The following is a 10,861-nucleotide window of genomic DNA, read 5'->3' on the forward strand; positions in this document are numbered from 1 at the left end:
GCAGGATTTAAGCACGGACCCCTCTCCCCGGGTCCAGGCCGCTCCCAGTCTCCATGCTGGGGTCCCCCTTGATGTGTTGTCCGTCTCCCCAACCCGGAGAGCCCCCTGCCTGTGCAGGTGCGTGCTGGCGTAGCGGGGGCCCAGGTCTTGCCCATAAGGGGCCGTCACTGTCCCACAGGACCCACATGGCCGGGAACCACCCGGGCCTTGCCCTGGGGGCTCTTCCGTGTGCCCCACGAGCCCCACCCTCACCTGGGGCGGGAGGTGCCCGACCGCAGACCCCGGGCAGAGGCCCAGCACGTGCCTCTGGTGATGGAAGGCACAGGACGAAGTCTGGAAATGCAGCTGAGCCCCGGCTTTGATCCCCATGTGCCACGGACACTTCTGCCCCAAAAAGGGAAACCTGCTCTAACCCAGAGGCCTCAAAGGAGCAAAAGAAGGAAAAAGCCACCCTCTGTTTCCTAACCCATAGTAGGCACTCGGGAGGGGACTGATCATGTCTTTGGAAGTTGACATCACATGAATCCAAACATTCCTTTCTCCTGAAAATGCTTGAGTGCTTTGCACAAGCCATTTTTTTTTTATTTATTTATTTGAGAGAGAGAGAGAGAGCACGAGCAGGGGGAGACGCAGAAGGAGAGGGAGAAGCAGGTCCCCACGGAGCAGGGAGCCCGATGCGGGACTCAATCCCAGAACCCCAGGATCATGACCTGAGCCGAAGGCAGACACTGAACCAACTGAGCCCCCCAGGCCAGCCTCCACAAGCAATTTCTAAACATTTCCTCAAAGCAGGCCGAACAGAACACCAGAGTGACGGAGGCCAATAAGGCCCCTTGGAGGCCAGGATGAGGCCCGCCCCCCACCTCGGCGCCAGGGCCCTCAGAAGCCCTGAGAGGCGCCCCCTCGCATCCAGTGCAGCAGGACCCCGGCCCCCGGAGCCCCCCCGTTCCCAGCGCTGAGATGACCCCCAGGCCTGGCCCTACCTGCACCTTCCCCGGCCCCATGTTCTTCACAGGGGGTGGCTGGCAGGGCTCCCGCACGATGAACAGTTGCTTTCTCAGGGAGGTGGTGCTGACGTCATTGAAGGCAAGTACCTGGACGGTGAACTGTCCTTCCCTGCGAGGGCCACAGCGCACAGGACTGAAGACACCCAGCCCGCCAGGCATCTGCCTCTCCTCCCCCACCCGCATCATTAGAGGACTCGCTGGCCAGATGGCCCATCCGTGAGAACAGAGGACACCCGGGTCATGAGGTTGGTGTCCACAGGGGTCACCTGCTGCCCAGTTAATACGCCGGCTGCCCGCCCAGTGCAGGGCAAGCCAGATGCCCAGCTCCCAAGCCAATGTCACCTGCTGACGGAGAAACAATCATTCCACTGGGGACACCTCCCAGCGGCCATGGCCTGGCCCCTCTGTGCACCATGGGGTGATGGGCACCCCGGCCCCTCAACTGGGAAGTCTGGGCATGATCTTCCTGCTCTGCTCCCTGAGGCTCAGGACCAGAGCGCCACCCGCTGTCATGGTGCGTCCATAAGGAAGGCAAGTCCCGCTGACCACAGCGCAGCCTGTGGGGTCCCCTCAGGGTCCAGGTGGTCGGGGAGCCCTGGGACACTCCAGAGATGAGGCAGGGGCGCAGAGTGGTGCATGTCCATCCCTGAGCCACAGAGCACATTCCCAGGTCCCGGGCCCAGGTGCCCACCTGAGGGAGCCTACCTGGGCGCCATCACTCAACTCCTTCCTCACGTGAACCCCCACCTCCTATGGAGAAGGCGCACGGTTGAGAGCCAGTGACGGGGCCATTCGGGCATGTCCTCGCACGTGGCGAGGCCACAGTGGCTCTCGAGGAAGACCTGCGCTGAGGCACATCTGCCGTTTCCCTGCTGCTGCTGGCCATGGGGGCCTCGCTTCTGGGCCCTTCTGTACATGTTACTAGCCCATTACAGCAGCAAGAATGGCACCACGCTAGCCTGAGGCTCAGCTCCATCCAGAGGTCTCCACAGCCTCGGCCACCAGGTGCCCAAGGCTAGGGCTCACCTCCAGCCAGGGAGGAGACTCAGGCTCGGACCTGGCTGGCCTGCCCTTTGTCACCCGCCTGACCTTGACAGTGGCGATCCTGACGTTTGCCCCGGTGGCTTCCCGTGGGCATGCCCGCCTCCCCCAGGCAGGCCCGGCTGTGCTTGGATCTCCATAATGCTTGATTCTAGGTAAACAGCAGGTGCTCAGTAAATGCCGGATGAAAGGACACGGCCCAAGCTCCTCAGGTGGACAGTGAGCCTTTGGCAGTCCTTCCGAGCACCTTCTACCTCCGTCTGCCCTCCACCCTGTGTCCCACAGCCCTGTCCATGTGTCCTGGTGCTCAAAGCGTCCGTTTATCTGTCTCTCTTCAGTATCTGCCAAGTGCGTGGACTGCTAGGTCGGCTGAGGAGAACCGGAGCTCACACCTCGCAAAGGCCGTTCCGGCCGCCCCCCGCAGGGCCGTGCCTGGCCTGAGCCGCTCACCTGCTGTAGGTGTGACGAGCAGAGCTGTCCCCGGGGCCCGCGGTGCCGTCCCCGAAGTCCCACAGGAAAGTGACGTCGGTGCCAAAGTTGAGTCTGCACTCAAAGGTCACGCTGGCGTTCGGCAGAGCCGAGGAGGGGGACACAAGCCGGTTGGCGGCGATTCTCCGCTGCGTCCTGATGCGGCGGGGCTCCGAGGCCACGCTGCCCAGCCCACTGGCAGCCTGCACCGTCACGCGGTACCTGCGGTGGGACCGCCGAGGGGGCGGGAGGGCGGTGGGGAGACAAGAGCAGAGGTCAGAGGAGAGAGCAGCCCGAGGGGAGAGGGGGAGGGACGAGACAGTTCATCTGCAGGGAACCCCCAGCCCTCATGGCTCCCCACTCTGGGGAGAGGTGGCAGAGACGCCGGACCGCCCCCTTGTCATTGCGCAGTCGCCTGCAGAGCGGCAGGGTCATCTGTGACCCTCGCTCGGATGGGGACTGACTTAGGTGGAGGAGGGGGCATCTGAAGCCAGTTCCAAAGCCCCACGCCCGCCCCTAGTTCAAGCAGGAGGGACTTCGTCATCCTTGAACCTTCCACGTGCATCCCTCCCGTTCACAGGAGCGCTCCGAAATCACTCGAGCGGCAGCTGGGCAATCTGCAGACGAGCTAAGGCCAAATGACTCCCATTTCCTCACCACTGGGGGACGCTGAGTCTTTTATTAATGCTCCTGGACATTGTCTTCACCGGGGGACCTTCTCCGAACAACCACACGAACTCCAGGGGGGTCATTTCCTCAGTAACAGCCAGAAAAGTGATGTAGGTGTCGGTGGCAAACACGGTTCCATTTGTGTAGACAGAGACGGCTGTGAGAGTGGGAGAGAGACAGAAGCTTTGGCGCGGAGGGCGGGGGCCGTGCTGGGACGCCAGCATCCTCACCTCCCACACGGTACGGCCGGAGGGAGGGTCCCCAGCCCACATGTAGGGCTGCAGTGGGAACCCGCTGGGCGATTCTGGCCCCAGATCAAAGGCCACACCATAGCTCAGAAATGAGAGCAATCATCCCTGTGAGTTCTCCTCGAAAGAGCACAGGACAGGGCCAGAGGCATGCAGAGGATTCTGCACCGTGACCCACCCCACACCTTCAGGTCGAAGCCTCGACGCATGTGGTTTCTAGAAAGCACTAGAATGAACTGCGGGTCAACACCGAGCTGGTTCAAGGACAAATGCAAATCTCAGCAGAGCTAATCACAGCATCCGGTGCTTTCCAGGGCCCTTGTGACCTCGACGGACCCTAACAAGCCTGCAATCAGAGTGAAGACGTACGCTGCATGTGATACCCGACCGTGACGCGGCGCCAAGCCTGGCTGCCCCCTGCTCGGCTCTGAGAAGTGAAGGCCACGTTACCCAAGGGACCAGCTGGAAATCGATGTGAGACAACAGTGCCTGAACGGACGACAAAACAAAATGAAACACATGTAAGGGCCTTAAAGTCCATTCCTTTGTCTCACGCCGTAGGTGATCAGTATTTTCCATCTTTTACTTTCCCTCTTTGAATTCCCACGAGCTCCAAGTTCTGATGCGCGAGACTTGAAGTCAGACAGGCCTGCAGAACATGAGCCTTATCCAGAATGTCTCTGACATTTTAAGTGTTTTCTACTCCTGAGACCTGCCCTGCATGGAGTGAGCGTGTTCATCCCTTTGCTGCTGGCCTTGTCTTGGAAGGATCTCCCTGAAGGGCATGCTAAGGGCTGTTTACTGCATGAGGTTCCCAACGGGGCCCCGGGGCGAGCCTTGGGCTGGTAACCCCTCAGACACACAATGCAAGGTGCCACACATATAGAACACGTGTGTGTGTGCGTGTGTGTGTGCGTGCGCGCACGCGCGCACATGTGTGCACCAGGAGGGCAGCTACCAAACAATCTGCCGGGACCCAGAGGAGGACTGGCATGTCTGGGAAGACTCAGAACAATCCATGTGTCTATATGAGGAAAGGAGGTGGGTCTTTTCTTTCAAAGACTGTTGTCCTGTGTAGGTTTTCCCTTTAGAGGGGGAAAATGCTCATTTATAACAATGATCACGCAGAGTGGGTGTTTCATTCATCTGTGCTTTAGAATTTCTGAAGAATAAATACCCCATGACTGAGAGTGACACCATCCCATGAGCAATACCTGAAGCTTCATTCTGGCGGGAATGCGGTATCGGGCCGCAGGAGGAAGCACACATAGGGATCTGCACGGGAACACCTCGTTTCGCACGCATCTGTGCCGGACCCTCCGATTCTAACTCCTGACACAGAACGACCGGGGACAGGCTCACCCCCCGCCCCCACATGTGTGTTCTAATTTCTTGGGTAGAGAGGCTCTCACAAGGCTAACTGCATGGAAGCTGCACAGTCAGTGTGGAGAACAAGTTACAAAGACCTCCAGGTGAGTGAGCACATCTGGACACACACCCACTGGCTTCCCCTTTTCCCCGTTTCTGGGAAACGTAACCCATCCCTCCATCCACTCAGGCTGAGCACTCTGGGATTGTCTTCGACGGGTGCCCATGACCCTTCCTTCCACATGTTGCTGACACTTGGCTGGGGTTCTCCGTTCCCACCCCGCCGGCCCCCGAGCCCAGTGCCTCCCCTACAATATTGAGCGGATGGGGAGTCCCTCGCCGGTGGCTGTCGGGCCTGATGGGAGCGAAGTGCAAGCAGAGCGCCTGGCCCCCCGTGGGCACTCATCCATCCCCAGTGCCCGTGGGGCCAAATCTCTGTGCTTGGAGTTCCTGCCCAGCTGTCAGCCCCACATGCTCTCCCCACACCCGCTGGACCCCTCCCCAAGGCCCATGATGGATCCACCGCCTACCCTAGAACTGCCTTATCCCGCGGTGACACACCCTCCCTCCTGACGTGTCCCAGGCCCTGGCCACGCCCTGAGAGGCAGCACCACGTCAAGGCCCTGTGTTTCCAACACAGACCTCGATGCCTTTCGTAGACCGTAAATCCTGAGACCAGGACCTGTAGGACTTCATTTCACGTGCCCCTCAGAGCACAGTACTGTGCAATCAGTGCGTCCTGGACAAGGCGGGGTAAAGGCTGAAGGCGTGTCTGAGCGGAGAAGCAGTTGGACCTGGATGTACCCCCAGCAGAGGCGGGCCTGGGCTTCGGAACCCACTCGTGTCTCTTACCCTTCTGACCTGTCCTGGAGTCAGCAAAGACAAGAAGCTCGTCCCTGTGGATGCTGCTGGAATTCATGAACACAGACACGGTCGCAGGGCCAATCTCCACAAAGTAAGGCCCAAGCTCCTTTTCAGTTCCACAAAACTCGTTGTAGATATGTGCCTTGAGCACATAGACGCCTTCTGGGAAGAGACACAAGAGCAGCCACATGATGAGCTATGAAAAGCACGTGCAACACTGAACATCCGTGCAAGGGCAATGAGGGGTGAGTGCTCTGGGCACGGACCCAGCACAGGTGGCTTTCTCTTGCAGGAGGGGCTGCCTTGTGGCAGGGGACCCGTGCAGGGCACGTGACACACGACAGGGCTCGGCGTGTGCTTTCATGCTCCGCAGTCATGAACGTCTTAATAATTTGTGTTAACCGAGGGTGCTGCATTCTCACATCACCTTGGGACCCGAGAACGACGCAGTCGAACATATTCACGAGGATGCAAACAGACACCGGCCACCCCGCAGCGAGGCAAAAGAATGCAGCGGTTGTGACGACCACAAACACACACGCACACACACTGGCCTTCTATGAAGGGAGGGGTGGGCCACGAGGCGTGGGGCGGAGCCGGCTGGCAGGCGGGAAACAGAAACCAGAGAGCTGGACTGGAGGGATCTGGAGGGAAGGCGAGAACGGTAAGCAAGATGAAATGAGCAGAAAGGATTCGAGAAGCAAAGGGACCTAGCATGTGCATGGCCCGTCTTCCATAAAGAAAGCTGAAATGCCAGCACAGAAATAGTTTCAAAGACATAATTTTTAAAAAGAAAAATCTTTCCTGGGGATGCCTGGGTGGCTCAGTCGGTTAAACATCTGCCTTTGGCTCAGGTCATGATCCCAGGGTCCCAGAAGCCTGCATCTCCTTCTCCCTCTGCCCCCACCCCCCACTCATGCTCTCTCTCTCTCTCAAATAAATAAAATCTTAAACAAAAATCTTTCCTGAAATGAAGGAAAACAAAGCACACTTACATACTGGAAAGGCACACCATGTACCAGAGCGCGTTGACCTGGAATGGCCAGCACCGAGACGTGTTTCCACAAAGTTACGGGACCGCAAACATAAACAATGACTTTGAGCCAAACATCAAGTCATGCAGACAGAGGAAACAGGAAGCTGAGCGTAGAGCCCCCATAGCATGGCAAGTGTGGAGGGTCATGCGGCTGGCTCCCCGAAGCATGGAGGGCTAAGATCCAGCCCCTGCATTTCTGAGTCTGTATGTCTGTGGCCAGAGAATCTGTACTTTATCCTGACATTAGATACGGATGATGTCGGTCCAAAAACCCCACTCGGGCCAGACTGGAGCAGAGAAACACCTCCGTTCCTCGAGAAAAGAATGTGTGGCCGTGGACGGAAGAGCCAGCAAGTTGCCATTCACATATAACAGCCTCGAATATGGAAGAAGTGGGAATTTTATTCCATGAGTCTTTCTAACACATCTGTTCCAAAACACGCATCTGATAAAGGCTGCCATCCAAAACATACAACGGACTCTTGACACTCAACAAATAAGCCAACAGACGGCCTGATTCAAAAAGTGGACGGAGGAGCTCCGGACGGAGACGCGTCACCCAAGGAGACAGTGAGACAGAGGAGCACGTGACAAGACGCTCCGCGTCCCGCGTCGAGGCCGTGCATGCGGGAACCACGCCCCTCGAGGACGGCCAGGATCAGCCCCAATGACACCCACTGCTGGCCAGCATGTGGGGTCCCAGGAGTGCTCACTCGCTGCTGGTGGGTTTGCAGAACGGCCCAGCTGTGGGGCGCCTGGCCGGCTCAGTCCGAGGAGCGTGCGACTCTGGATCTCGGGGTCGTGGGTCAGACCCCCACGTTGGGGGCGGAGATGACTTAAATAAATAAATGCATAAACTTAAAAAAAATGGCGCAGCTGCTTTGGGGGACAATTGGGTGGTTTCTTTAAAACTAAATATACCCTTACTCTAGGATCCAGCCATCACAGGGGTGTGGGCCAGACAGGTGCTGGGCTATCTGCTGAGACAGGGTGCTGCCGAGGGGGAGGACACCCCGAATCCTGCCTCAGGCCAGGCCCCCTTCCTCCTTCTCACACGCTCACACACACGCACACACACACACACACACGCATTCCCGGCAGGGATGTGATCACAAGGACCAGACGGAGGGTAAGTGCGGGTGCTGGGGACATGAAGATGCTGGGAGCCAGCACGCCCGCTCTGTCGAGGGGCATGGGGCTATGGCAGCCCCACAACCCACCAGCTGTCATCGTTTCATTCCTAACACTGCCCACATTTTAAGTCACAAAGACAACCTTGGCATTTTTTTTTTTTTAAGCAAAATGGGAGAAAACATCCACTCATCATAACGGGCTGGAACCATGAATTAATAATGAAGCCAGAACACGAGAAAGGCCATACGACAGGTGGCAATTTTAAAACTTGAATAATAAATAATAATGTAGGCATCCAACTCAAAATGGAAATCTAGAACAAAAGCATTGTATAAGAGCAGGAAGTAGGCAGTAAAGATAAAAGCAGAAATTAATAAACTTAGGGGACAAATGTAGTCAATGAAATTCAAAGACTGGTTCCTTTATTTTTAAAGATTTATTTATTTGAGAGAGAGAGAGAGTGAGCATGAGCGGGCAGGGGCACAGGGAGGGGGAGAAGCAGGCTCCCCGCTGAGCAGGGAGCCCGATGCGGGGCTCCATCCCAGGACCCTGAGATCATGACCTGACCCGAAGGAAGACGCTCAACCGAATGAGCCACCCAGGACCCCTGAGTATACAACTCTTGATTTTGGCTCAGGTCGTGGTCTCAGGGCCCTGGGATCAAGCCCCACATTGGGCTCCACACTCAGCACGGAGTCCAATTCAGATTCTCCCTCTCCCTCTGCCCTCCCCCTGCTCATTTGCTCCCTCTGTGTGTCTAAAGTAAATAAAGTCTTTTAAAAATTTAAAATTTAAAAATTTTAAAAATTAAAAAGTCCTTGATAGGACCCCTCTTACACTGTTGGTGGGAATGCAACCTGGTGCAGCCACTCTGGACAACAGTATGGAGTTTCCTCAAAAAATTAAAAATAGAACTACACGATCCAGCAATTGCACTAAGAGGTATTTACCCAAAGGATACAAAAATACTGATTCAAAGTGACACATGCACCCCCATATTTATAGCAGCATTATCAACAATAGCCAAACTATGGGAAAAGCCCAAATGTCCATCGACTGATGCATGGATAAAGAAGATGTGGTTATACATACACAATGGCATATTAGCCATCAAAAAGAATAAAATCTTGCCATTTGCAATGATGTGGATGGAGCTAGAAAGTGTAATGCTGAGCAAAATAATCAGAGAAAGACAAATACCAGACGATTTCACTCATATGTGGAATTTAAGAAACAAAACAAACAAGCAAAGGGGAAAAAAAAAGAGAGAGAGAGAGAGAGAGACAAACCAAGAAACAGACTCTTGACTCTCGAGAACACACTGCTGGTGACCAGAGGGGAGGTGGGTGGGGGATGGGGAGAGAGGTGATGGAGAGGAAGGAGCGCACCTGTCGTGATGAGCACCGGGTGATGTAGGGAAGTGCTGAATTGCTATATTGTACACCTGCAGTAATATTACACTGTATGCTAACTAGAATTTAAAATAAAAAAAAAATTTAAAAAAGTCCTGATAAAGGAGGAAAGATGAGAAGCTCCTTTGTTTTATTTATTTATTTATTTATTTTTATTTTTTTCTGGGCCTCGATCAGAAGGACTTGGGCCCAAGATGAGAAGCTCCTCAACATTCGAGAAGCTCTATCAGCCCCCAATCTGGTACCAAGTTTAATGGGCAACACCGAAAGCATCTTGAGACAAAGACGTCCCTGTCATCTGTCCTCAGCCACCTTGTTCTGGAAGGAGCAGCCAAGCTGAGTGAGACAAGGGCAGGACAGGTGTCAGCTTGGAGCTGCAGGGATGGCACCTACCCGTCTGTAAATACCGTTCATAGAACTGACAAACACTAAGGAGTAAGCTTCATGGTAACTACACACAATGTGATAATTCAGAGCGATAGAGCGGTACAAAATTAATAGTTAATACCAGCAACTCTTCTACATCCAATGACAACTCACTCGAAAAGAAAATGAAAGAAAAGATCTCATACACCCCAGCACGAAAAATAAAACGTCCTCTGAGAACTGTGCACTTTCCATATGAAGACACCTTTAAATGCTTCCAGAGACCCAAGGAACACTTGGACAGAGAAAGGTATTTTCATGAGGAGGGAGATTCTTGAGCATAAATAGTCTGCAGAAATCAATTCATGAATTTAACGTTATTCGAATAAAAATGCCAATAAGGTGTTTTTACGTGAACCAGTGGGAGTCTAAAGTCCACGTGGAAAAATGGACAAGTGAAAATAACCAAAATAATTTTAGAAAGGATGAGTAATGAAGGGGAGCCCAGCTGCATGGACAGCAGAACCCAACCCACAAGCAGGGGTGGGGAGGGAGGGCTGAGGGTAGCTGGCAGAGGCTGGGGGTGGCCAGTGGAGGCTGGCGCTCTCCAGATCCCCGGGGGCAGGGCCAGCAGCACCCAGGGGTGGCCATTCAGAGAAAAATAAAATGCAATCTGCCCCCACAGACTCGTCATCAGAATGCACACTCCAACGTACTAAATATTCAACTGTGTGGAACAGAATCATACAAATACTGCAAGATACCACGATAGAATTATTTTGCAAACTTGGATTAAGGAAGGGATTTCTCTCTATGACATAAAACCCAGAAACCATATCAGAAAAGAGAAAGTATACTTAAAAATTAAAATTGCTGCATGAAAGGAAAAAAAGCTATAAGCAAAGCCCAAACACAAATGACAAATGAGAAAAACATTCATTGCAGCTTATATCTGATGAAAAGGACTAATTATCATAATTACTAAAAGTGCTCATACAAACAGCATATCAGGTTGAACCACGAAAGTACTCTTCTTCTTGGTAAAATATGGCAAATGTTGGCACTTTCGCAGGATTGAGCCTAGTATGAGGCAAATTAAAACCGCAGAAAGATACGTTTTCACCTTTTACACTGATGTCTACACTGCTCCGGGGACTATAAACCAGCCAACCCTTCTTGGGAGCAATTTAGCAACAACCAGCAAATTACAAATGTACCTAGCATTTGAGGCAATAATTTCCCTTTTCT

The 10,861-nt window shown here is 54.0% G+C and overlaps 1 protein-coding gene across 1 annotated transcript in view; it reads right to left on the minus strand.

Annotated features, from left to right (window-relative positions):
* Positions 1-10,861, minus strand: part of PKD1L1 (polycystin 1 like 1, transient receptor potential channel interacting) — a 100,003-nt gene that overhangs the window by 88,010 nt on the left and 1,132 nt on the right. The window contains exons 2-6 of the mRNA XM_035723181.1: positions 5,654-5,827; positions 3,803-3,922; positions 3,174-3,342; positions 2,499-2,738; positions 984-1,116 (exon numbers count right to left, since the gene is read on the minus strand). Coding sequence (XP_035579074.1) covers positions 984-1,116; positions 2,499-2,738; positions 3,174-3,342; positions 3,803-3,922; positions 5,654-5,827 — 836 coding nt within the window. The remainder of the gene's footprint in view (positions 1-983; positions 1,117-2,498; positions 2,739-3,173; positions 3,343-3,802; positions 3,923-5,653; positions 5,828-10,861) is intronic.

Source organism: Zalophus californianus, chromosome 12 (genome assembly GCF_009762305.2).
Source record: "Zalophus californianus isolate mZalCal1 chromosome 12, mZalCal1.pri.v2, whole genome shotgun sequence".
Classification (NCBI taxonomy): Eukaryota; Metazoa; Chordata; class Mammalia; order Carnivora; family Otariidae; genus Zalophus; species Zalophus californianus.